We start from the raw sequence: 25976 nt of genomic DNA, 5'->3' as shown, positions 1-25976 counted from the left end.
ACCTACTTTCGTAGTTCGCAAACGAATGCTGATGATGCTATGATCTGACACGGCACGAGGACACGATGCCAAATGAAAAATACAATTTCCCTCAACGCCAAAGAAGAAAGAAAAAAAAAGGGAAAAAGTCTCTTTCCAGCACAGCGATCCAGTCACGCAGCTGGATATTCTTCCCCTTTTCCTTGTCCTCTCGCCACGTTCCCAGTCTGTTCCGGCCTTCCGTAGTCAACGCCATATTGCCCGAAGCCGTTACGCTGGGCACGCCGTTTGGGCCTTTGCCCGGTCCTGGAGCGGCTCTTGTCGGGGTACTGGTTCCGCTTCCACCTCGGCCAACATTCATCCAGTCATAGGATTTTGCCTTCTTCTTGCCAAAGAGGCCACTCTTGCCTCCTAAGCCTGCGAACATGCTGCTGGTAATGTTTTGATTTGCATGACTACTCGCTTCTTGAGCTTTCATTTGCTGGGTCTTCTTCAACTCCTTCTTCGTCATCGCCTTTTCCGTCTCTGGCGCTACTGATCCGGGCGTGCCAGGTGCTACGCTTCCCGATCGTGAAGCTGAAGCGCCTGCGTCGGCGACACCGTCTTTGCGCATCTGGCGTCTACGCAGCCGAGCCTCTTCCCATTCTCGCTCTTGACGGGCTAAATCTCGCATTGTTAGCGTTGCATAAGAGGCAATCTTGGGCAACTTTGCGGGCGGCTGTTTGACGGCCGTATCACTGGTGTCGGCAGGACCTGCGAAGTGTGAGTGGATTATATTTACGAGCAATGCATGGAAACGTTAGTGAGCTTACGCTTCAAAGGACTAGTACCGCTGCCAGTCTCGGTGTCTTTTCCAGTCCCGTTCGCGTCGGTAGCCTTTTCCATGGGTTCTAGCGGCTCCGCGTTCATTGGAGCAGCTGCGGCTGCCCACTCTGGAGGTACCTCTCCATGCGACGTCTTTTGCCGTGTTCTTGAAATGATATTTGCGTCTTCGATCAACTCACGTAGTCTCTGTTTCGTTGCTATCGACATCAGAGCAAGTTGGTCCACTAGATAAGCGTCCTGCGGAATGAAAGAGCCGCTAGTTTCCACTATGGTGCCATCCGGCCCCGGCTGTGTCTTGATGGTAACTTTGGGCGCCGCAAAGTTCTCCGGCAGCTTCATCTTCCCCATAGAATGAGTGTTGTTCTTGAGCTCAAGGTTAAGACCGAGATGATGTTCGCGGGCAACTTTTTCTGCTCGGCGATGCAGTAGTGCCACGAGAAGAAAAGGGTCATTGATCTCCTGGGTTCTCTGCACAGCAAGCCGCATTGATGAATCCTGCCATGCCTGCTCAGCGGCCTGAGCGCTATACTGCTGCTGTGACAAGTCTGTAGGCTGAGCAGGTTGGTTGGCAGGGCCAGCGCCGTAAAACGTTGACTTTGAGCCCGATGGATAGTGGGCAAATCCCGTCCTGGCCTCCGATATTGTCTCGAGAGCATTCGAGTAAAGCTCTGCCATATATTGCTCTTCTGCTCGGAGATCGATGCCTGTACCGGCCAATGAATCGGTCACGTCATACTCGTAGTCTTTCGTCGGCCTTTCTGCTGGCTTCTGTGGAGGGCCCATCACGCCTGGAGTCTGCATCTGTTGATGGGCTACTTGCAACATGGGCTGCATTGTTGCGTTCGTATATTGGGGCATTGTGATCGGAGTCGGTAGTGGAACTGGAGTTTGCACTGGTCCTGGCATTGGCACATGCATCGGCGATTGTTGTTGCATCGGGGCTTGCATCGGGGCTTGCATCGGAGCTTGCATCGGAGCTTGCATTGGCGTTTGCATCTGCACTGGTGTCTGCATCTGCACCGGCGTTTGTATCTGAGCTGGCTGGGGTGTATGCATAGTGGGCGTTGATACACCTGGTGAGGCAGCTGGAAGACTCAAGCCTTGTGGAGGATGGCCATTGGTGTACGGCATAGGATACCCAGCTGTTGCAGTCGGTGTTTGCGGATGGGCTTGAGGATACGTCGGTGATCCAGCTGGAGGCGGGGGAGTAGCCGCAGGCACCGGGCTCATGGTGTATGGCGAAGCAGCATACGGCGATCCAGGCTGTGACAATGGGCCATCCGTTCGAATTCGTTTGTTAGGAGGCAGCGCAAAACCCGACTGTGATGACGTCGCGGGCGATGGGCTTGGCTGAGGAGGCGAAAATGCCCGCTGTGGAACCTGCGACGGCGGCGGTTGCTGCTGCGGTTGTGGTTGCGCCATGGTGTCTGCTATTCTGGTAATGAAATCAAACGAATGTCCCGGCAGTATCGAATTCGGCGAATCTGTCCCACGAGGCAAACGAAAGCCGGGGTGGACGATGGGCGGCTGCGGCAATCGAGGCGCTCAACAGGCAGCGAAGCCTGTCACGGTCACCGTACCTCGTCCCATCCGACGCGCAAAATCGGCACCAGTCTCCCAAGCGGAATACGTGTTGGCTTCGCTGGAAAAAAAGACAGGCTCCTGGAGATTCGATTTCGGAGGGTTCGGGAGATGGAAATGCGCTTCGTGCGGTCGTCGTTAAAGAGCCGGAGATCTGGAGGCGATCTGTATGAAGTTGAAGCTTCGCAGCAGAGGTTGGGGGTCGCGTAAATTTAAAGTCACGTGCACCGGAGCTTCGCAGCCAACCACGCGTCGCTACCCGGGCTTTAGCCGCTGCTATTGTCTCTATTCGCTGCAAGCCAATTGATGTCGCCATGAATAGTTTCAAACTTCACGTTGCCGCCGAGACTCTCCTTGAGGATACCCATCCGGCTATTGTTGCGTCCCTTGCGCAGCGGGTCGAGGCCATTAGTGCTGAGCTGAAGCTCGCTCTCTACTATTAGGATAACCAAAGATTGAAGCTTGCTCTCTCCGTGCTGATATGAATTACTGTCCATCTTTTTCCCCCTTCTAGGCAGATTATTTGACCACAACGCGACCATGGCATCCAAGCGGAAGGCGTCTGCGATGAACGCAGCCCAAGACGAGCCAGTAGATCCCTCTGACGAGCTCATGTTTCTCTGTTTGGGAGGCGGCAATGAAGTCGGACGGTCGTGCCATATCATCCAATACAAGGGCAAAACGGTCATGGTGAGGAAACTCCGAGGTGCCCTCAAAAGCTACCATGTGCACTCGGCTAATTGTTTTATCTGCCATGTCTAGCTTGATGCCGGCCAGCACCCTGCATACGATGGCCTCGCAGCGCTTCCGTTCTATGATGACTTCGATCTCAGCACCGTAGATGTGCTCCTTATCAGCCAGTAAGCGATATATCCCGTACACAATCTCCCCCATCTTCCTGCATCTGTCGAAACAAAAGAAGAAGAAAATATGCCAGGCTATAGGCGAAGGACGAGTTGGTACTCTTACGAAGGAAAAGGGCCGCGGCGTGTGCCCTGATGCAGTGTCTCTCTTCAATTGTCTATATGTCTCCCACTTGTATGCCAGTTATGAATACAATATGTTCTTCGCCCGTTCACACTCTTGCCCGAGACTCATCTCTGTTGCCTTGTGATATACCAAATCCAATACCTGCTGTTGCCCCACAACGAGGAAACCTCCACGAATGTCTCGAAATCTTTCGCTAACCCGTGGCGATTAGTTTCCACATTGATCATGCGGCTTCGTTGCCATATGTGCTGGCCAAGACCAACTTTCGCGGCCGTGTCTTCATGACGCACCCTACCAAGGCCATCTACAAATGGCTCATCCAAGACAGCGTCCGTGTAGGAAACACGGCATCAAACTCGGCGACCCAGCTCTACACGGAACAAGACCACCTCAACACGTTTCCGCAAATCGAAGCGATTGACTATCACACCACTCACACTATCTCTTCCATCCGAATCACCCCTTATCCGGCAGGACACGTTCTGGGAGCAGCCATGTTTCTCATTGAGATTGCCGGCCTCAACATCTTCTTCACCGGCGACTATTCGCGTGAGCAGGATCGACATCTTGTCTCGGCAGAGGTGCCCAAGGGCCTCAAGATTGACGTTCTCATCACCGAGTCAACATATGGCATAGCGTCGCACGTACCGCGTGTTGAGCGAGAGCAGGCTCTCATGAAATCCATCACAGGAATCCTCAACAGAGGCGGCCGAGCGCTGCTGCCGGTGTTCGCCCTGGGACGAGCTCAGGAACTTTTGCTCATCCTGGACGAGTACTGGGGCAAACATTCCGAGTTCCAAAAATTCCCCATCTACTATGCCAGTAACCTTGCCAGAAAGTGCATGGTTATCTACCAGACATACGTCGGTGCTATGAACGACAACATTAAACGATTGTTCCGAGAACGCATGGCCGAGGCCGAAGCCAGCGGCGACGGAGCCGGCAAGAATGGACCCTGGGACTTCAAGTATATCCGCTCTCTCAAGAACCTGGACCGCTTTGATGATGTTGGCGGCTGCGTCATGCTCGCCAGTCCGGGTATGCTGCAAAACGGAGTGAGCAGAGAGCTCTTTGAGCGCTGGGCCCCCAGCGAGAAGAACGGCGTCATCATCACCGGTTACAGTGTCGAGGGCACCATGGCCCGGCAGATTATGCAAGAGCCGGATCAGATCCAGGCCGTCATGTCTCGAAGCATAGCGGGCGCGCGCCGAGGGCCAGGAGCAGATTCGGAGAAAGTGCTTATTCCCCGGCGCTGTAGTGTTCAAGAGTACTCTTTTGCCGCCCATGTTGATGGTGTAGAGAACAGGGAGTTTATTGAGGAGGTTGCCGCACCCGTCGTCGTATGTAACTCCGTTTCCTGTCAAGCGTTCAGAAGTGAGTATTAGTGACTAACACGAAAGATAGATTCTTGTTCACGGCGAGCAGCACAACATGATGCGTCTCAAGTCCAAGCTCCTCTCCCTCAACGCCAGCAAAACTACAAAAGTCAAAGTCTACTCTCCCCGCAACTGCGAAGAGCTCCGCATCCCGTTCAAAGCCGACAAGACTGCCAAAGTCGTCGGAAAACTGGCTTCCATCTCACCTCCACAGGACATTGACGCATCTGCGCCTCTCGTAACCGGTGTGCTTGTCCAGAACGACTTCAAACTCTCACTCATGGCTCCTGAAGATCTGCGCGAATACGCTGGCCTCAACACCACAACCATCACCTGTAAGCAGCGCCTCACACTGAGTGCTGCGGGCGTGGATCTCGTCCGCTGGGCGCTGGAGGGGACTTTTGGTGCTGTTGAAGAGCTCCCCGAGATGCGTCGCATCAAGAGCTCCAAGCAGGACGCAACCATGGACGGCGAAGATGAGAAAATGGCCGAAGATGCAGACGAGGAGGTTGCCAATCTGGTAGCAGCCTACCTCGTCATGGGCTGTGTCTCTGTCCGTTATCGCACCAACGGCGAGGTCGAACTGGAGTGGGAAGGCAACATGCTCAACGACGGCATCGCCGACTCCGTCATGGCCGTCTTATTCTCCGTCGAGAGCTCCCCCGCCGCAGTCAAACGCTCCTCCGCCAACAGCAAACACACCCACTCTCACGGCGAGCCCGATGACGGCATTTACGCCGCTCAGCCCGACAGCAAAAACCCGCACGCTCACATCTCCCCTGAAGACCGACTTGAACGGCTCATGTGGTTCCTGGAAGCTCAGTTTGGTGCCGATAACGTCGCCCCCGTGGAGGACCCCAAGCTCCCGCCACTACCAGAAGCTTCTCCAAAGGAAGAAGATCAAAAGAAGGAAGAGGAAGATGACGGAGCCGTGAAAACAGAAAAACATGAAGCAGACGGCAGTGACACGAAAACAGAGGACATGGACATTGACGACAAGAAATCGACCGAGGATGAAGACGAAGCCAAACAGCAGCTTCAGGAGCGACAGCTCAAAGAAATCGCCCGCCTACACAAACTCGGCATCCCCGTCCCCGGCATATCCATCAAGGTCGACAAGATGACCGCGACAATATGGCTCGAGGACCTAGAGGTAGAATGCAGCAACAAGGTGTTTGCAGACAGAGTCCGCGCGGTGGTGGAGCGAGCAGTGGAGGTTACCGCTCCGCTGTGGGGATGAAAGGGGGATAAGAGAGAAGAAATCTCAGGATGAAGAGTTATATAATCACTACGGGAAGGGAAGAAGGGGAAATTTCGGAATATGGAGCTTTTGAACATTCATTGACCAGGAGCGGGAGTAAGTCAAAGGGAGACGAACACGAGATCTAGATGAATATCATACACCAGCGTTGAAGAGAGAAAATAGAAGAAAAAAAAATTCCAAATCTGTAATTACGAATCCCCCCAAAAAAAAAACATCTTTTGACCAAGTAGTTTGTTTACTTTTACAGTGGTGATAGCAGATCAAAGCATGCCATTGTGTTTCCTCTTACATTCTACTTTTCTACTTTTACAAAGAGTGCATGCATGAGTCGATGTATGAAGAAAGAGATGCAAAATATAATCATACAAAGGGTAGTGGGCCATTGTCAGCCCCCCACTCAAGTCTACTACATTGTTGGAAAGGAAACAGGAAACAAAAGAGTATAAAGGAAAAAGTAACATTAATACCACATATAACAACACAGCTTCCCTTGTCCGCTTACTCCAGGTAATTCTTCAGCTCCTCCGACTCTTCTATCAGCGTGTTGAAAGCAAAAGGCGCAAACGGCCAGCCCGCAAACTCTGCAAACTTGGAAAAGGACTCGACCCACGCCAGTCGCAGAGAGTGCAACATGGCACTAGTACCCTCCATACAAACCAAAATGGCAATTGCTAGTAGAGCTGTTAGTACTGTTATCAGGTCAAAGAAGATAGTATGTGCATATCACTTACTAAGGAAGAACCACAAGTAAAAGCCAATGACGATCATGATCACGCCAAGCAAACCTGGTCTGGTTAGGCAGGGGCCAATCGTCATATCCCAAAGCACAACGCTGAGCTGCTGGTGGGCAAGTGACAAGGCCCAAAGACGCAAGTAAGACGCGGTGTGAGAAACACAGTTCAGACAGAATTCTGAATGAAAATGATACGTTAGCATTATTCAGAGTAAGTAGAAAAGGGGCTAGAACAGATTCTTTTGAGTCAAACGGGGGTTTGTTACTTACCAATAGTGTGGATGATTTGGTGAATCATGACTTCGCTAAACTCGAATTCCTCGTGCTCTTCGTCAATGTTCTGAGAAATCATAGCAACGCCCTCGTCCTCGTCAAAACTATTGCCGTGTCCACCGACCAGGGCCTCGCTCTCGTCATCGCCGTCCAGAGCGCTAACCCGGGAAGTCTCGCCGATGCCTCGGTAGCCTCGACCACGGGCATGGTTGTTCTCCCAGCGAAGGTAGAAGGGCTTGAGGAAGAGCAGGATGGGTACTTGGGCAAAAGCCAGGAGCAGAAGGATAGTCTGAACATACTCCTGCCCAGCATACAAACGCTCATCCAGCTTTCCTGGCTGCAAGAACATGTAGATCAGCATGTTCAAGAGACCAGGGGGGTTTCTTCCAACGGCTGGCCAGTCAACAGACCACTTGTAGATGATACACACGACGAGATAGCCAAAGATGGATTGGAAAAAGATCATGCCGGGGATGAAGTTGCCCCAGATATCAATGGGCTTCTTGAAGTGCCGGGCGTTGATGTAGGCGAAGCACAGCGAATAGGTCATGTGTGCCCAACCAAGAATGATACTCATCTTCATCTTGTAACTGTTGGTGAAGAGGAGGTTGTTCTCGGTACCGTGCCAAGCCCAGTCGAGACCAAAGGGATAGCGGTAACCATTGCTGTTGAGGACAGCAGTAACGGAATCGCCCTGCTTCCAGTTATCGGGACGCTCGTACTCCCATGCGCTATCCCAGAGGGTCATGGACTTGGAGAAGATATCGTTGTACATAAGACCAGTGTAGACTGAGAAGACAGCCATGACCAAAGCGATATATCGGCCGTAAAAGATCATGGCAAACAGTTCAAAGGAGACTTTCTTGAGCGACTTCTCCCAATAGATCATGGCCAAAGCGGCAGCAAGCATAATGACGGCATGTCCAAGATCACCAAACATGACAGCGAACAAGAATGGAAAGGTGACGATGACCGGCAGAGCAGGATTGACTTCCTGGTAGGTGGCTGTGCCGTACGCGTTGACAATGGTTTGGAATCCTTCTGTAAACTTGTTGGTCTTTAGGTAGGTTGGAGGCTTCTTGTTCGTTCGAATCTCGTTGACAATGGAAGGGACAGATAAGCCAGCTCGGTTGGTGACGTCTTGAAGCGTAGACCGGATGAGAGGCATGTCGTTGGTGGGGCACCATGCTTCGGCGATGAGGGTTCGGCGAGCCGAATCGTAGGAGAAGAGGTTGAGCGTGCTGTATACAGCCTTTTCCTTGGCGATGAGAACCGTCCAAGGAGCCAGCGACTGGGAGATTTGGTTGAGCTCCGCCTCCAGTGTAGCTTGGGTGTTTCGGAGGACATTCTGCACGTCCTCGAGGCGGTTGTTCACCTCGTGAATCTGGTCGCGGCGGAGTTCGCTGTTCTCGTCGACGTTGTAAACATCGGCGCCCATGGACTCGGATATCTTGCGAATCTTGTTGAGAATCTCCTTGCCGTGGGCGAAGATGACGAAGACGTTCTTCTGGATGGCTTCGTTGTTGGTTGGGTCGATCAGCGGCTCCGGGATCTCCGACTGGTTCATGTACAAGTTTCCACGAAGGGTTCGCCAGAGGATACGCTCGAAAGCGGCGACACGGTCCCTATTGATGACACCGGCGACGAATCCGATGTTCATGCCGGAGAATGAGCGCTCCACGTCAGGCGCAGTGTTATGCTGCTCCATGTCGGATAAGAGAGGCGCATCGTCGTTGTCGGTTGACGCGCGAATCTCATCGACATTGCCGTGAGCGCGATCGAAAAAGCTTCCGGCCTCGCGCAGAACCCAGCGCCACTCAGTGAGATCACCCTCACGCTTTTTCAATGTCTCATAACTGTCGTTGAGGGCCGAGATGCGCTGCTCAAGCTTCTGAGATCGCTCAGCAAGCTCGTCGATTTCCGACGTCGATGGGGACGCAAGCTTCTCGGCATCAAGATCCAGCTTTCGCAGAGTAATTCCAGCCTTTTCCATCTGAGCATAAAAGTAGCCTAAGAGAGTTGATTCGTTAGTCGGAAACGCGATCGAGTGGGTGGTGAGAATCATCTCGTCGGTGACGTACGCAGTTGTCGCTCCACATTATCGAGACGGCGAATCTCCTGGGTAAAGGTTCGCTGGAAAGCGCTGACATCCTCATTGAGCTAATTTCACCATAAAATGATCAGTTAGCATCTTAATCCTAGGCCGGCGGCATCGCGACCAGGGCGAGAGAAGGGGGCGAGAGATATACATCACGGAACTGGCACAGTCCAAGCTCTCCGAGCGCAGTAACAACCTCCCGACCGATTTCGTTGGAGACGTAGAGCTGCACCATGCTCATGTCCGCCGAGCGGAACGGCGTGTCCTTTCGCGGAGCCATGGTGACGCTGGCGACTTCAAAAGCGCCTAAAACCCACTCGACTCGAAGGATTGGGGTTGATGTCGAACTGGAATAAAGAGAGACGGGCGAAGACAGAGCTTCCTTTGGAGATGGCAAGTAGAGCACGGCAGGCGCTTAGCGGTTGGAGCCAGCCATAGTCCAGGGCGGCGCCGCGAATTGTTCCGTGGCTCAAGGTACCTGCGTCCGTCACGTGCACAGCCTCAAAGGCATCTTCCAAGTTTTTGGGGAGGCTTCAGCTGCGCGCACCAAATACGGAGCCCCCGTCGGAGCCAAAACTAGGGCCGTGTCAAGATATCCAAACAGTGGACGCTGCTTCCTTTTTGCATTCGTAATGAGTAGAAAGCTTTACCCGATGCTTTTACACGGAGCCTATCATTTCAAATTATTGTCAGCTTGAGAGTAAGTCAAAGGCTGCTCTACTACTTGATAATTGATGGTAGATGCCTGGCACCTAGCAGCATTCAATTTCCTAATTCGGTCACATATGACTGCATCAGACTCCGTCATCAGACCGGGGCCGCTCACCGACAGACTTTACGACAGGAGAAAAGACAGGCATTGTTCATTCATTTATTCATTCAATTAGCAATCAGACCGCAAGAGTCCCAAAAGCATCGAGAGATGATAATAATACAGAGTGCATAATACGCGGTCTAAATAATGGATATCGCCTGGCATGATGCTTTGGTTCCCTGTTCCCCCTTGGCCAACCTGCGCCCTTTGCTATCCGATAATAAACGCCGTAACTTTTTTTTGTCTTTTCCCTCGCTGAACTGAACGCTGAGCAAAAAAAAGCTTTTGGATATCCTTCCAGTCCCAAACACCGTCCGGTAGATGATATAAACCACGCTCTTCGCGAAAGTCAACAACAAGAACGAAGAAGAGAAGAGATCCGATCAATCCGCAGAATTGTAAACAGATACAAAGAGAATAAGAAAACTGACAAAAACATATTCCGTGAAATTATAACAAAAAAAAAGTCGTGTCATTAAAGACGCCGTCCAAACATAAAAGAGCCGTACATGCCTCCGACTTCGGCGACGGCAACGGGGACCTTTCTCATTCCCCAGCTCTCGGCGCCCATCTTCCACACGCGGCTGCCGTTATCCTGAGTCGTGCCGTCGGGATTTCTCCGCACAAGCCAATAGCGAGCGCCAAACTCTTTGGCAGTCCAGCCTACGCGCTCAAGGCTCTTGTTGGCTTTAGCGGCCCGTTCATAGGACCGCTCGCCGATTTCAATCACATGGAGCGGAGCAGAAGCCGGGGCCAGCAGGTCGCTGGCACTTCCAATAATCGTTTCAATGTCCGAAATATCGATGAATTTCAAATTATGGGGCAGGGCTGTCTTGTCTTGGAAAAACAGCCCGTGAACGTCAGTCATGCTCAATCCTCGGCCAAGAGCGAGCTCCTCCAAAGATTGCGAGAGTCTGATAAGCTCCGGCAGGTTTGACGAGTCCATTCGGCTACCGCGTAGGCTCAGCGAGCGCAGAGTAGCGGGCAGCTTCGGTAGAAGTTGGTCGACATCAGACTTGCCCAGCAACAGGTGGTTGCTTGGGTCAGTGGCGAGGCTGAGGAATACCAGCGACTGGGCTGCGGGATGGAATGCGATAAACTGAAGAACAGCCTCCGCAGACAGTTCTTTGCATTTGGCGAGGTTCAGATGAGTCAGTCTCGCGGATGTAGGGATTGAGAGAAGGGCCTGGTCGGTAATGCGCGTGGCGGCAACATCCAAATGAGTCAGTCCAGGCAGCCGAGGCAGGATCTTCTCAAAGACAGCAGACGGCAAGCTGAGACACTTGTGGAAAGAAAGCTTAGTGACGGTAAGCGTCTCAGGCCACTCCTCTTCCAAGATGCTGGAGAAAGAGTTCTTGAAAGAGACGGAAGAGCAGCCGCAAAAGTCTAACCCTTGAAGCTGAGGAGAGTGGAAGAACAGCTGGCGCAGGACATCGCCGCTAAGATCGTCGTCGACGTACTCTTGAGCCAAGAATTCTCGGAGGTAAGGAGTCAGCTTGAGACACTGAGCGAGGGTCTCTGATGTCAGATTGCGAGCCTGGGCTCTCTCGCTGGCAGTGCTGAAGAACATGGAGGGGTTGAAGTGACTAAAATCCAAGCGGCGGACGATTGTGGCCAGGGATGGATATTCCGTAATAGTGGCGAGAAACTTGCGGAAGATTCGTGAGTGGGGAATGGTGATGTGTCTGTAAAGAGTGGTGAGAGTAGCAGCGTGGAGAGATCGAGAGGTGAGTAAGAGCGACATCAGGTCGGCATTTCGAGTAGTCAATCCATTAGGCGGGAGCTCAATGAATAGGAGATCGACGATTGTGCCTGTAGTAGAGAAAATGACGGTTAGCATGCAGGCTCAGGAATTGATTTTTTTTTTTTCTATTTTTTTTTTTTTAAAAAAAAAAAGCGACAGATATTGCCAACTTTTCAACAACCCAGGACCCTTCCCAATAGATTACTTACTCAATACTTCGCTCGGTAGTCTCTCCAGAGGTGATGCAGTAGTCGGATAAGTTTCGTGAGGCTTCTCGACAATAGCTGGGGTCGGAGTCTCCCATGTCATGTGCAGCCTGTGCAAATCCTCGCAGCTTCGACTGGCGAGCTTTCCCTTGAGAGGAATCTCCCGCCATCCTTTGAATCCATCGGCCGGATACCAGAATCCATGTAGTCTGCTGTTGGGTTGCGTCACAGGTGGCTGGAAGGCGGGTTGAGGAAGCTCTGCCACTGGCGATTCATCGACAATCACCTCCTCTGGCGCCTCGGTGTACGACGAGATCTTGGATCGGGTAAAGGTCTGGGCAAAGCCATCGTCGTTCTCTCGCACCGACGAGAAGGAGGATCGCGAAGCTGTCTCGGAGGGCGGGGAGATTGCGCGAGCCATACTCGAGCCCTTGAAGGGGTTGGAAGCAGCAGAATCGAGCACCGAAGGTCGTCGGCGCTCAAAACCGGGGAGGGTGGCCATCTATAAATACTGCCGCGCCTAGTCGAGGAAAAAAAAAGTATATAAACCAAACGAAAATTTAGTCTGGGTGTGGCGCCGAGACTAGTGGAATTCTGTGTGTAATGACTCTGAATCTAGAGTAAGTGGAGAGGGAAGGGCTTTGGAGGGGCCTTCTCGATGCGAAGACGTAAGACGATGGGGATAATTTGGGGGTTCGTGCGTCTTTTTGGTCCTTGAAGAGATGAGAGATGAGAGATGGCCCTCTTTCTTCTTGTTGGGATGTCCTCAATCGCAGGAAGCCAGCAAAAGCCAGGAGGAGGATGGAAATCGCAGCGAGAGACGGAAGAGCTGAGGCTGAGAGTGTGTGTTGGAGGAGCGCAGCGAGGCAGTGGTTACACCTCCAGCAGAACAGATGATGTGGACGACTTGAGATTTCTCGGTTCACGACAATGCAGAAAATCAGAAACGCAGTGCGGGAAAGCTAGATAAAAGGGTCTTTTACGAGAGCACAAAAAGCAAAAAGGGCCTCTTCCAGTGGCGGCTTTGGTGGTGGTTCTGGGGATTTTTATGTGTAAGTTGAACGTCGTCCGAGTCGGGCAGGGGGGGTGTGGATCTAAGGCGAACTTTCGCAGCGGCAGGTGCCAGCAGCGCGACCGCCCAAGCACGCTCGGAGCCTTTTTGGGTGCAAGCGTGTACCGCTACCTCGAAAGGGGTATGCGCAAGCTGCTGGGCCGTGCGCTGGCGGGCAGAGGAGGTCTCAGTTGGGCAAGGGCGGGGGCGTGCGCGGAGCAGCGCGGCTGATGGCCGTACCGGTACCTGCGGTGCCTGGCTGGAGCCCAGCTTGCGTGTGCCGGACGGCGAGCCAGCGGCTGCTGCACATCGTTGCTGTACAAATACGTTTCTAGGTAACTCCCCCAGGATTTGCTTTGCGGCGTGCCGGAGATGCGCACTTCTTGCGCCACTGCCAGGGCATCTCACAGGGCCTCGCGCAGAGCGTCTGCCGCCGGCCTCTAGGGCTCTCCAATAGGGCCCTCTTAGGGCTCTCCAAGGCGGGAACGTGTTGGCACCCGGCGCCCCCCATTAGCTCACAGCACGCCTGGATTGTGTAATGAAAATCGGTGACTGGTGCCTGTGCCCGTCAGGTGAGCAGCGCTGCTGTGAAGCGCAAGAGCCACTTGGAGAAGGGGGTCCAATTTAGTAAAAGGTTAATAGGTAATGGGAACTAAAGAGCAGCAGTCCAATTGCCCATTATTCATTCGCTTGCTGAGCCTGCCTGCATGTGTGCATCTTCCCCGGCCTTGGACGTCTATCCCAATTGCAGCAATAAGTGCCCGTCACCGCAGAGCACCGAGCAACCCGCCAAAGGGCACTCCGAGCGGCATCATAATACGCCAGCGCCCTTCTATAGGTAGTCGGTGCTAAGACAATTAGCTTCATCAGCACCCTATTCTCACGCCTTCTGCTCGCAGAATCACGCTCATCCAACGTCATTGGCAACATACTCGCGGGCACGTCTAGAAGCCAAAGCCAGTCTCACAGGCCCATGGCCGTATTAATAGCAGCCACCCATGGAAGCGCCTGCGCTCCGGCTCGGGAGGCGTCTGGTGGTGGATGTGAAAAGTTAGTTGGAGTGCCGTAATGGAAATTCCGGGTTTGGCAAGGCTCCGCATCTGCTTCTCCAACGCCTGCTTGCGAGCAATATCTTTTACATAATCACCCGCGACGCCGGCCTTTCTTTTGCCTTCTAGGCCCTGGCGTCTTCTCCAGGGTCGATTGAGCAAAATTCAACGTTACTCACCCCAGCGTGTCCTCGTGATCTGTATCGTGCTGCCAATTGCTGGCTAGCTGTTGGTGATGCTCCAGCCGCCCATCTCGCTTGTCCACGCTGCCGGGAAACGAAGCTCCTGATTGACAGGCCACCCCCTAATTGAGTCCGTTGATGGACTATTCTCTGCCTATACTTGCAGGGCCATGCAATAGCTGCGCCGCCATCAGGTATTGCTACCTCAAACAGGTGCCAATGGAGTGTCCTGGCGTGTTCATCTAATGACCCGTCCATGCGACAAGCCAGCGGCGCGATAGCTTCCTCGTACTTGGGGTCCAGATGCTCAAACATGCTCTTGTCTGAGATTGGTCAATGGCATCGGATCGGGAACGCCGCATCCAGAAAGAGGCGAAGGGGTTGGTTGGGAGAAAAAAAAGTGGCTACATGCTGTTCATTTGAGCTTCTCTATTGCTTTCTGCCGTCATGATGCAAACCAGCCTTTCCTGCCTCGTCAGGTCACGAGTGTTTTCTCTCCTGGCGGTTTAAACCCGGAATTCGGATCTTAGACCTGCTCCCTTTGCCAAGACAGAGTATAGTGCTATGACAGTTTTGATTTGACCGACTTAGGCGTCGCCATGGTTGATATTGGCAGCAACAGCAGCGGAAGCTCTGGGACATCGGATGCATCTTCCTCATCCGCGAGGCCGATGGCTTGGCTGGGACAATGCAAGGATGCTGGGCGTCGCTGGCAGCTCCAATTGTGCTGTGTTGCCCACATCCAATGCGGCTCTCAGTGATGCGATATACGCAGAAGCCGCGATGCCGACAAACGAGCGAATTAAAGCAGACGTATATGTCGTGCCATCCAACGAGACGGTTATTATACTGCCCGTGATACCTACTGTTGCAGTACTAGCACGCGAAAAACCAAAACTACCACCTGCAGCAGCAGCCGCCGTTGTGTGAACCGAAGCCAGCCGGTGCCGATGGATCCAGATCCGGAGGCTGACTGATTTTGGGGTTACTATTCCCACCCCCCTTTGCTCGTCATTGCTCTGCGAGGTCGGACTCTGGCTTCGCGGCCGGGCATAAACGATGACAAAGAGAGCGTCAGAAACATCGAGATGATTTTCACGTATACGAGGTGGCAGAAGCCTCTGCGATTCGATTCCACAAATAAGGTCATCAAGGTTGAAATGAGAAGGATAGAAGGGAAAGCTCTTTAAAATGACATGGCCTTCTACGTCATACCTCTACAGGACAAGGTTACCTAAGGTACTTATCTGATGCAGCCTCCATCTTCTTATCGCAGCGCCCGATTTCCCTTTTCAACCATGCTTCCCTCTCTGCGTTATCTCTCAGTAAAACATGGCCACTCAGCAGCTCCCAAAACCGGGCTAATCCATTTAACCTTGAATTTTGTCTCCGTCCATTCTCCTGGCTGCGCATTTACCAAACCGGTAAAAAGTGACCAAAAATGTAAGGAGGTCCTTGAGACGGTTGGGTTGGAGGAACAGGGGCAGATGATCGCCATGCTTCTTATTTTGACAACCAACTCTGCATTCCATTCAATCACACCGCCCTGAATATCGTTACTACGTATTATCTACTACTGCGACTACATGAATTTTATATTGGCCGTGAATCTATTTGACGTAGTCCACTTCATCATTGATAGCCCGATCACAATGTACTAATAGGTAAGGGCATCCAACAGCATGTTTCGGGCGAAATTGCAGCCCAGCATCTGCCCAACGCATAAAGACATCTAATGCTCCTCGTCCAACATCATGTCTCTTACAAATCCGCTCCCCTCTTTCTCTCTCTCCCTACGTCATCACGAGCATGCGACATGTTCGGGCATCCGATTGATGCTGCAGACCATCACTTGGCATCGCACGATGTTACCAGGGATCGGTGCATCGCCTCAAGAGCGCTTGTAAGAGGGCTACACATGCACGTTCCACAACTGCATATATCGCATCGTCTTGGCGCCAAATCGGCAAGACATATCCGAGAAGATGGATCTAGAACAGGAAAAAAGAGAGAGAGAGAGGATCCCACGGTTACACGAAATAAAGAAAGAGTGGAAGGGAAGGCAGGAGAGTAGACCAAAATGTGTGTTTAACCCAAGGACTTTTTGTGTTTTCCATTACTACCATATACTTTGTATCTGTGTATCCTTTAAAAACGCCGTAACGATTAACGCAACGCAACGCTGACGAGCCCGATAATGGAACCCATGAGTCGTAACCAATCACCAGACATCAACTCTGTATCTCAAGGCCACTCCGACCGCGGCGGCCAATCTCGTCGTAACAAAAGTGATGAGCAGCGGAACCACATTTCCGCTTAGTCCTCCATGTCGACATCCTCCTCGTCCTCGTCCTCGTCCTCGTCCGCTCCACCCTCTCCCCGGAAGGATTCCACAATCTCCTCCACGCCTCCATCCACCCGGACCTTGAGTTTCCTCGTCTCCCCTCCAAAGGCCTTGATCTTGTTCTTCCGCGTCGCCAGCAGCTCCTCCTCGAGGGCCACGTCCTCGCCCTGGGCGGCCAGCTCCGCCAGCCTCTTCTTCTCGCTTCCGCGCAGGCGGGGCAGCAGGTGCTCGTTCTCGGCGACCAGCTTGCGCGCCACGGCCAGCTCCTTCTCGCGCTTGCCGGCCATGCGCTTCTTGTAGAAGACGCGCTCGCGGCGGGCGCGGATCTCGCTGATGCGCTTCATGGCCGCCATGGTCTTGTTCACCAGGTCGCGGTCGTAGCGGACGGGCTCGTTGCGGCGCATGGCGAACTGCAGCGTGCTGTCGACCGTCATCTCCTTGCCGGCGTTTCGGCGGTAGGCCTTTGTCCACTTGAGCTTGCGGGGGTTACGCTTCATCTTGTAGTTGCGGTTGCATTTTGATCTGCAGAACCTGAACGACTTGCCTATGCGAGAGAAGATGTTGATTAGACTTTTATCGATTTTTCCATTTCTATCCCATCAAGTCTAAAAAGACTAAACACAGGACAAAATCCATTGCAGGGAAACTCACCATCGTTTCTGACAAAGGTAATTCCCTTGGAGGGATAGGCCGGACGGCCACAAAAGCTGCAGTCCTCAATCCTGTGACCAAGTTAGCAATGCCCAAAGATGCATGTGCATCATAAGTCCCAGTATTTCTTACCGCATCGTGAATGTTTGATGTGGACTGTGATGATGCTAAATGGGTATCAATCTCAAATCAAACAAAACTTATCTCGCCTCATGCAGCAAACTCTGCCACAACTTTTTTTTTTGACGCTTAGTCACTTATCGATAGCATTTTCTCAGCCACGGCCGCAAATCGCACAGCCACCGCTCTTATCCCCTTGAGTACCCGCCCCTCCAACCCCCACTACAACCAGATTTCCCCCCGTACCAACTTTTCCATTCACATCGTATTTCTTTCTTTTGCTGCCTGGCTGCTAAACCGGCCGGCTATTCCATGCCACTAGCTCAGATCCGTCAGGGCGGCTCCTGGATTTGGATCCTCCCCTGGAAAAAAGGAATCGGCTGGCACACTCCCTTTTTTTCCAGGTTGTGTTTTTCTACTTCTGGACTAAGCTAGAAAAAGGACTAGAAAGTTCTTCCCCAGATTTCGTTATGTAAATGAGCGGAGCAGCGAAGCATCACGCGGAGCACTAGACATGGCTTGGGGTGGTGTTTTGAGCCTGGATGATTCTGCAATTAGGAGAGGACACTTTTTAACTTTCATGGAATCAGATGCTCAACTTCATTACCGCAGCAGAAGCAGTCAGCTTACTTGCTGCTTGAGTAACACTCACGCGACATCCTTCGTAACATGATGCATGTACAAAGTGAGGAGACCAGGGAAGTTCAGATACAGTTTTCACTTCTTTATAAACCATGTACGTGCGTACTCACCCTTTGGGCTGTCTGTCTTGTCTCAACCACCCCCAACCGGCCTGACCCGGAATATTCATTACCTTAACGTAATTAAAGCTCCCCCCATCATCCCCCTCAAAAGACGGGGAAGGTCCAGAAAATAGCAACGTGTACTGATACAGAACCTGGGGGAGGGGGGGCGTGTGCGAGAAAAGAAAGACCACCAGCCTGATTGATGACAATCCCAATGGTGGAGATGGGCCCTGATGGGCGAACCAACACTTTTCTTTGGGGAAGGGGTTGCAGCCACAGACCCCCTGGTTTGGCATCCAATACTACCTACTGACTAACCTATTGTTTGCTAATTTACTTACACCTGCTTAGCGAGAAGCTGAGCAGCTGGCTGACTGTAAACTACAGTATGTGGTTTTGCAAGATGCGTCTTCCGCGGTGGCGAGTAAATGAGAGACCAGCAGCTTTGGCCACCTCGGAAGACGCAGGACAAGGAGAGGACAGCGAGGGAAAACAAAATGCAACCGGATCATTCTCTCCTGAAATGGCGTCCGTGCCGTATTAGCCGTGAATGCGTTGTGCTTTGACGTTGTGCTACCTGGCTGGACACGGAGCAAAAGACTTGCATATATTGGCATCCCATCTCTGTCTCTATTTCCATGCACTTACACGCTGGGGGCTTCTACTGCAGCTTTTCTCGTGAGGTAAGCTGCAATGAGACGCAAAACGCCTGCTGCCATCCTAGAAAAATACTTCTATGGGTCGGTTGTGACAATTTCCTGCGCTTCTTGCGTCACCAAGCATCCAACATAGGTACCCGGGAACCACATACAGCACATACAACACACAACACACGTATCCATACGCACGCATACTCTTCTCCACGTTGCTTCATCAATAAATACGTCTATTGGCGGGCTCTTCTCCCACCCTACTACCTGCTGAAAGAGGCATATAGTATAGTACCAGTTGTATAATATGTAGGCATGCAGAGTTTCCGTTGAACTATCCAGCCGAAGCGCTACTTACATGCATCCGTGTTACCTAATGAAAATATCATCATCTGCTCTCCAGATTCATCATACAAGCGAGGCAAAGGCCAGAAGCGGTCAGTATCGGCGGCAAACACGCATTGCGTGCCATCTCCAGTCCTGTCAGCCATTTGCTGCTGCTCTGTTGATCCGCGTCGACATCGTTGTCACATATCCTTTTCCAGGTTCTGCTTGAGCCTGCCTCCCACTTTTGTAGTGCGACGCCAATAACGACATATTTGTCCATGCTTCCAGCAGACTTTTCTGCCCAAAAATATGCATTGTCCCCTTTCAGGTTTCTTGCGTAAAATAGCGTGCATCCTATGCGCACACGATTAAAGAGAAAAGAAGGGAAAAGTACTGCGTAGACCCGAAGCTAAAAATTCGGGTGTGAATATTATCCGTAACAAGCCCTGTGGTGGTAATGTGGCCGAATCCTTTGTGAACAAAACGCCGTGTACTAGTTGAGCCGAGGATGGCTGCACATGCTATTTTTAAAAAGAACAGAGGCGATAAAAGAGGAAGAAGTAATAAAAAGAAAAGAAGAAATAAAAATAGACGCCGAGCAACAAGCTGACAACGAGGCTTGAACAATATGAAGCTCTCAAAAGATAATGGTGCCGTTTGTTCTTTCTCAAACACAGCTAACCAACCGCGGAAGCATCGATAATATATTTCCTTTCATCATCGGCTGCCGTTCTTTTTGCTGCCGACCTTGAGGCGCTCTTTGCAGTCTGGGCAGTACCATTTGGCTACCGAGCACGTTAGTATTGTTTCTAGATACGACGAGATGAATTAAGAGGAGACAAGACAATTCGTTTCTTCCCTTCTCTTCTCTCGCCAAAGATAGAGAGCTTTTGTAGACTTACTTTTTGAACTTGGTGCGACCTTGAGACCTACGCAAGCCAGATGGAACCACTCGCGGGCACAGTCATCAGAATCACACGCCACCATTGCGCCATAGCTGATGCTATTGCAATAACAGTATGTAGCTTCATCTGGGTCGATATCAGCATCATCATCGCCGTCGTCGCCCTGCATACTGCTATTTCCGTCCTCGTCCATAAGTTGAGCAAGAGCTTGAGTACTGCCCTTCTTCTGAGACTTTTTGCCGTTGCCCGCTGGCTCTACGTTTCGAGTGGCTCGCGGTCTGGCAGCAGCAGCTGCAGCGTCTGAGAAACTTGGCAGAGCCGGTGTGGACGGCTTGCTTGCTCTTCCGCTCTTGGTTGTAACCATGCCGGTGCTCTGTGGAGTCGACTGCGTAGGCTCGCTTTTGCGATCTGCCTCTTCCACCCTGCTATTCCTTCGGCTGGAAGAGGAGGTAATGACAACGGCTGTAGTAGGAGCTGGCGCAGGTTTGTCTTCCATTTGTTCTGGCTCCTTCGGTGACGGCTCCGTCTTGACCGTCACAATAGGTTCCTTATTGCCTTCGGAGTCATGGTTGGGGCGAGCCCAATTGGTGGTTTGAACAATCTCCGGCGTGCTAGGCATGTTGCCATTCGTCTTTTTAGCTGCCGAAGAGGGAGGTCTAGCCTTGCTGGCTTCTGAGTTGGACGCAATCGAATTCTGTCGTGCACGAGACGTCGTTGGTCGTGGGACGGGTGCAGGCGCAGGCGTCGGGACTGGGGATGGGCGGCTAGCCGGTGTCTTCGTCTCTGGCAAAGTTCCCATAACTGGAGACGATGCAGCGGAGGGTGACATGGTGGCGGATAGAACATTCCTGTAAGCAAATGGTAGTCAGCATCGTAGTCTAAGCCAGAGCGATTGAATAGATACGGAGGGATGAGGGCAGGTAATTGCCATACTTCTTCTTGGATTGACCACTGCTAGTGGGCAAAGCTTTGCGCTTCTTGGGTACCTCCGGAGCTGGAGTCTCTCGAGGGCTAGTCGTGGTCCTCGTCTTGGATGTATTGTTACCAAAAACAAGGCTCATGGCACGCTCCATCTGAGGTGCTTCTGCCCCGCTAGCAGCAGTCTTTTCTTTCTCCTTGTCCTTGTCCTTTTCTCTATCCTTGTCTTTATCTTTCTCTCGTTCTTTTTCCTTCTCCTTCTCCTTATCTTTGTCCTTGTCTACTTTTCGCCTCTTTTGCGGAGGATTGCTATTGGAAGAAGCTCCAGTAGAAATGCCTAATCCAACATTGTTACTCTCAGCAGTTTTCCGAACCTTACTCGAGCTTGTCTTCTTAGCACTGCTGATTTTTGTTTGGCTATCGTGATCGTCGGCTTCGGAATCGAGGGCATGAGTCTTCTGGCTCTTCTTGGCTTGGACCGCTTGCTTCCTGGCGTCGCTGCGGGCGGCGGCCTGTTCCGCCAAGGCTTGTGCGGCCGCTGAAATCGCAGCAGCGCCATCGCGTCTAGATCTTTCAGCTTGCGAAGGCTTCCCATTGCGGTTCTCGGGGTAGGCCCAGTGTGTGGTGCTTCCCCATTTCGCCTCGTCGCTGAATTCGTTCTCCAAATACGGCCATACATCTTCCACTCGAGCTAGCTGTCTCTGGAGCGCCTCATTCGCTGTGGATATGACATGATTCTTCTCTTCCAAAGACACTAGTAACTCTTGTATTTTGAACGCGGTCTGGCGGAATAGCTGCCGGCGCTGTAGGTTGGAGGGGTCGAACACGCCACCATTGACATCTTCGGTCGAAGCAACGGGCTGCTGGTGCTGGCCGAATGCAATTCCGTTGGAGCCTCCCTGGGCGCTCATGGGGGCGAACCCCGGCGCCGCCGTGTTGAGGGTGTCATTGCTCGTTCGCGCTTCCGGGACGGGGAATGTCCTCGCCGAGGCGACAAGCCTGAAGAGCTGTTCTTGAGGAGCGAAAATTTTGGCGTCGACCTCTTTGAGCAGAGTAAAGTGTCGCACGAGTTCTTTGGGGAGGGCGGTAATGGTGTCGGCAAAGTGGGTGATGGCAGGGAAGACGTCAATGGGCTGGTCCCCGGCAGGGCCACTCAGCGAATCTCTGCCGCCCGGGCGGACAGTCGTCGCCGAGCTTCGAGGAGGATTCGTGCGCGTCTGCCGTACAGGTTGGGACCTCCGGTGCGACGAGGCTTCCACGGCGGGAGCCTTTGCGGACTTCATTGCGGACATGGCGAGGGCAGCCAGCAAGGAGAAACTGGTGAGAGATTGACGTGGGTGTTTTCGTAGAGGGGCGACGAGCTGGCGAACTTTTTTTGCGAGGGGGGAAATCTGGCTAGGCAGGACAAAACAATGAAACAACGCCTCTGATTGAGGACAGGCTAGGCCATCCTGCTCCGAATCTGCGGTCAAAGAGCCAAATCATGCGTGGGCGGCGCGGTGACGGCGGGCGGTGGTGGAGGCTCGCTGATAGATAAAGCAGAGTAGTATCTCGACTTGCCTTTGGGGAGCGAGCGAGCACAGCACTGATCTGCCGCGAGGAACGGCGGTACAAGGCGCCGGGCTGCCGTTCCCGGTTGGCTCAGGCGGGCTAGCGGCGCATGACACAGCACGCATTGCGCTGAAAAGCGCTGTCATTGGGCCAGCCGGATTAAAAGGGTCTCCGAGCAGAGCCCCCCAGGCCCCCACAGCAAGCTCGTTATGGCGTCAGCTGAGCTGCAAAGCATCGCCCGACAGCGGCGTTTGGAAGCAATTGCACCCAATTTTTGGGTGCGCTTAAAATTCTATTGAATTGCGAAAGGGAGAGGCTCTATAAAGATTCTAACGGAATATCAAAGTCGAACTCAAACAAAGAAAAGAGGGCAAAAGAGGGTAAACAAGGAGAGATGTAAATAACACAACAAATAAATGCATGGCCAGAATCGAATAACCCAGGAGCACCAGCTACTAATAATATGCGATATGATGTAATATGCCATGCCTCTCTATAGAAAGAAAACGGGGGTATCGTCGCCGTAATTTACTCCATCATGCTTCGCGCCTTGACCGTCCCTGCCCTGCCAGAGGGCTTCTCTCTGTCAGACTGCTTCTGCCTCCATTGCCACTCCAGCAGAACCCATATGAAGTCCTTGAGGTCAAAGTCCGGCCACAGGCATTTGCGGAAGAAGATGTGTGTGTCCTGGTGGCACTGCCAGAGCATAAAGTCGCTGAGCCGCTCAACGCCACTTGTCCTGACAAAGAGGTCCAAAGGAGGATCATCGGCGGTATATATATGTCTTTCGATGGTGTCGACTGTGATGTTGTCGGGGTTGGGCAGTGTCGTAGAGCCGTAGGATCCTGATCTGGAGAGCAAGCGAGGCTCAGGGGAGCCCGGGGGAAGAGTAGCGGATTCAGAAGAGTCGTTGTCGTCTCCGTCATCTATGTCTTTGCCCTCATACTCGCCATCGTCGAGAGCTTCATCTGGAATGGTCGGCAGCAGGTCGCGGCCGTCGAGTTGGCCGGAAAGTATCTTTTGCCTTATACGCGACGGAGAAAATGGTGTGTTCTTAGGAGGCGTGGGAGATAGGAATTCCTGTACGGTTGATCGGATTGCGGTCGTCATCTCTGCTCTCGATGTGTATGGGAAGCAGATATTCAGGACAGCCCTGAGCCAGCGGTTAGCCTTTTCTGGCCCCAACAACTCAAAGGTATCGTCTTCAGCAGGCATAAAACTCACTTATTGTTATGCTTAGTCCTTGCTACGGCTCTGTCCATGACCTCCAATACGTCATCGCGTATCATCTCACGCTGGCCGAGGATTCGAACACAGGCCCCGTAGCGGTCAAGGATGTCGCCATATGTAGTCAGTTGCTCCAGCTTGACCTTTGCAAGCTGCATGAGGCCTTCCACTTCGTATTTTGGCCGGTTGAAGTTTTCGATACTGAACGCGTAAACGGTAACAACTTTGACACCACACTTGTAGCAGATTTCCATGATCTAGACGCAGTCTTGTTAGAAGAAGCTAGGTAGAGAGACACAAAGGTTGGGCCACAGGGCGACAAACTCTAGCGAGGGCCTCGAAGCCACGGTGGTGTCCCTCGACAGTCTCCATGCGACGACTTCTTGCGTAACGTCTGTTACCGTCCATCTCGAAGGCAACATGTTGAGGAATCGGTCCCTGCTTGAGGGCGCCAATGAGCAGCTCGCGGAGCTGGTTGATGGCCCATTCTCCCGGCGGCGACTCAAGTATTAGCCTCCGCAAAAGCGAAACAGTGTCGGCCATGTTGAAGTTGTAACGAAAAGAAGAGGACGAAAAGGAAAGGGCGTGTTGAAACGACAGACGGTCCGATACGGTGCACAAGAGGTAGAGGGGGCCGGCAATTTGCAAATAGGCGTGGGTTTTTTTTTCTTTATTAAATTAGAAGGAATAAAATGAGCGAGGACAGAAGAGGAAAAGGCTACCGCTGCTGCAGAAGAGGAGGAAAGAATACGAGGCTAGAGAAGAGCACAGTAGAACATGATTGCTGCAAATCTGAACAGGTCACTGGCTAGAGGGATGAATGAAAATTAAGGCGTACTATTTCGCCAGAGGGCCGCGAAACTGCTGTGGCGAAGCTGCGTTGGAAGCTCAACTGGCCACATCTGCTGTCCAGCGCGCAGCTCTAGCGCAGCCTGGCCCTTGGCGGTTCGGAGATCTGGGGACAGGGGCAAATCGAAGAGGAATCCGAGGCGAGACAGCGCCCCCCTTGCACATGAAAACGAAGTGAACAGATTGATGATAAGCACGTGTTTGGTGATTCGTTCTGATGTGCACATTAGTTATTTGACTTTTTCCCTCGTCTTTTTCGAATGTCTTGTCAAGTATGCGCGGTTGAAGCATTGCGTCTGTATTCTGGGTGTTACAGCCTGGAACGCCAAATCCATATCATCGATGTTCCGATGGGCCTAGACCTTGATAGGGCCGCGATGCTTTTATATACCGGCACGTTTTCTCAGCAGAACCCCTGGACCCAGCCTCGGTGGCTGACGGCGGTGCCTGGCCTCGCTGCCGGTTGTGGTAATTTCACATTGTGCCTCATATATTTCCGCCACGTTTTCTGGCCGGTTTGAAGAAAACAATCGAGCGATCAGGGCACAGTGGCGCGTTCTAGTGCTTTCAGTTCAAATTTGATTCACATGTGCCCAGCCAGCTTATCGTCTAGCCTGGTGCTAGCGCCTGTGCCCACGGCTGCATGCTCTCCTTAACCAACGAACTTGCGAACCGCTATCCGCTATAATTCTCTGCTTGTCGGCTTGTTTGCTGACTCGATTCAACGTCTTTCCGTAGTCCTGACGTCACTGTCATACTTACAGATCGCTTACCTCGAAAAAAAGTTTATTAACGCGCAGAAACCCTGCTTGTCCTCACGGCGTTCAATCTCCCCGTAATCCACCAAACGACAGCTAGTAAGAAGAAAGAAGAGCCTTTTGCGGAACAGACAGTTGGGCAAAAATGCACATGCAGAGCTGCTGCGAGAAATTGAACCTTGCCATGTCAGAAGCTCCGCCATAGCCCGCGTCTGGAGGAAAGCAGCGTACGTCATATTTACAGGTCCGTGACAGCTAGACTTGTATCGCTGCAGGTATCTGAATCTGGCAGCCTGTTGGGCGCCAAACTCGTGTTACCAGGCTACTTGACGCGATCGTGAATTCTGGCAGAGGCTTTTTTGAAATAATATAAAAGCTCATCCGGTGCTGTACCCGCGACTACACGATCGAGATGCACGGCGCGTGTAAAGCACTCGTGCCTACGGTACAGAGGGCTTATCTCCATTTATAGCGGCGTTGAACCGTCGTGGCTCCAATCAGGCACCAATAGCTGCAGCGTGCAAACCACCAACGAGAGGCCCAAGAGGTGGCGCAACCACTATAAGCGTTCTGCGTTGCATTCTGCCCCTCCATCTGCCCCACGTACGACAATCAAGCTCTGCTAGCAGGATTAAGTAGCTCAGTGCCGATAGGCCAAGGCTGCGTCTGCATCGGATTGCCATTGAGGGCAATCCTTATACAAAACTCCGATATCCAGCTCCCCCTTTCTTCTTCCTTTCTTCCTCCATCTCTGTCTCCATTCTT

At 52.3% G+C, this 25976-nt stretch overlaps 8 protein-coding genes across 8 annotated transcripts; 2 read left to right on the top strand and 6 right to left on the bottom strand.

Moving 5' to 3' along the window:
• Positions 1 to 91: 91 nt before the first annotated feature.
• On the bottom strand, positions 92 to 2226 carry TGAM01_v209895 (hypothetical protein; the record flags this gene model as incomplete). The annotated part of the gene is made up of 2 exons (XM_018810367.2): positions 92 to 732; positions 792 to 2226. The coding sequence occupies 2 exons, from the start codon at positions 2224 to 2226 to the stop codon at positions 92 to 94; spliced, it is 2076 nt and encodes a 691-aa protein (XP_018656452.2).
• TGAM01_v209894 (hypothetical protein) lies at positions 2225 to 2828 on the top strand (the record flags this gene model as incomplete). Its single annotated transcript, XM_018810366.2, has 3 exons — positions 2225 to 2416; positions 2463 to 2552; positions 2604 to 2828. The coding sequence occupies 3 exons, from the start codon at positions 2225 to 2227 to the stop codon at positions 2826 to 2828; spliced, it is 507 nt and encodes a 168-aa protein (XP_018656451.2).
• Positions 2829 to 2925: 97 nt separating this feature from the next.
• TGAM01_v209893 (endoribonuclease YSH1) lies at positions 2926 to 5991 on the top strand (the record flags this gene model as incomplete). The annotated part of the gene is made up of 4 exons (XM_018810365.1): positions 2926 to 3075; positions 3148 to 3245; positions 3587 to 4715; positions 4780 to 5991. The coding sequence occupies 4 exons, from the start codon at positions 2926 to 2928 to the stop codon at positions 5989 to 5991; spliced, it is 2589 nt and encodes an 862-aa protein (XP_018656450.1).
• Positions 5992 to 6513: 522 nt separating this feature from the next.
• Positions 6514 to 9399, bottom strand: TGAM01_v209892 (vacuolar ATP synthase 98 kDa subunit; the record flags this gene model as incomplete). The annotated part of the gene is made up of 5 exons (XM_018810364.2): positions 6514 to 6686; positions 6747 to 6926; positions 7019 to 9031; positions 9103 to 9181; positions 9271 to 9399. 5 exons carry the CDS (start codon positions 9397 to 9399, stop codon positions 6514 to 6516), a joined length of 2574 nt encoding a protein of 857 aa, XP_018656449.1.
• A 1009-nt stretch (positions 9400 to 10408) lies between these two features.
• TGAM01_v209891 (hypothetical protein) lies at positions 10409 to 12385 on the bottom strand (the record flags this gene model as incomplete). The annotated part of the gene is made up of 2 exons (XM_018810363.1): positions 10409 to 11745; positions 11887 to 12385. The coding sequence occupies 2 exons, from the start codon at positions 12383 to 12385 to the stop codon at positions 10409 to 10411; spliced, it is 1836 nt and encodes a 611-aa protein (XP_018656448.1).
• Positions 12386 to 16481: 4096 nt separating this feature from the next.
• TGAM01_v209890 (ribosome biogenesis protein RLP24) lies at positions 16482 to 17297 on the bottom strand (the record flags this gene model as incomplete). The annotated part of the gene is made up of 3 exons (XM_018810362.1): positions 16482 to 17053; positions 17161 to 17231; positions 17293 to 17297. The coding sequence occupies 3 exons, from the start codon at positions 17295 to 17297 to the stop codon at positions 16482 to 16484; spliced, it is 648 nt and encodes a 215-aa protein (XP_018656447.1).
• Positions 17298 to 19720: 2423 nt separating this feature from the next.
• Positions 19721 to 22118, bottom strand: TGAM01_v209889 (hypothetical protein; the record flags this gene model as incomplete). Its single annotated transcript, XM_024550663.1, has 3 exons — positions 19721 to 19788; positions 19906 to 20756; positions 20842 to 22118. The coding sequence occupies 3 exons, from the start codon at positions 22116 to 22118 to the stop codon at positions 19721 to 19723; spliced, it is 2196 nt and encodes a 731-aa protein (XP_024404612.1).
• Positions 22119 to 22905: 787 nt separating this feature from the next.
• TGAM01_v209888 (undecaprenyl diphosphate synthase) lies at positions 22906 to 24147 on the bottom strand (the record flags this gene model as incomplete). The annotated part of the gene is made up of 3 exons (XM_018810359.1): positions 22906 to 23530; positions 23602 to 23861; positions 23929 to 24147. The coding sequence occupies 3 exons, from the start codon at positions 24145 to 24147 to the stop codon at positions 22906 to 22908; spliced, it is 1104 nt and encodes a 367-aa protein (XP_018656444.1).
• Positions 24148 to 25976: the final 1829 nt, after the last annotated feature.

Source organism: Trichoderma gamsii, assembly GCF_001481775.2.
Source record: "Trichoderma gamsii strain T6085 chromosome Unknown Scaffold_52.2, whole genome shotgun sequence".
Lineage (NCBI taxonomy): Eukaryota > Fungi > Ascomycota > Sordariomycetes > Hypocreales > Hypocreaceae > Trichoderma > Trichoderma gamsii.
The sequence above is the reverse complement of the archived record's forward strand: the minus strand, read 5'-3'. Positions and strand labels throughout refer to the sequence as shown.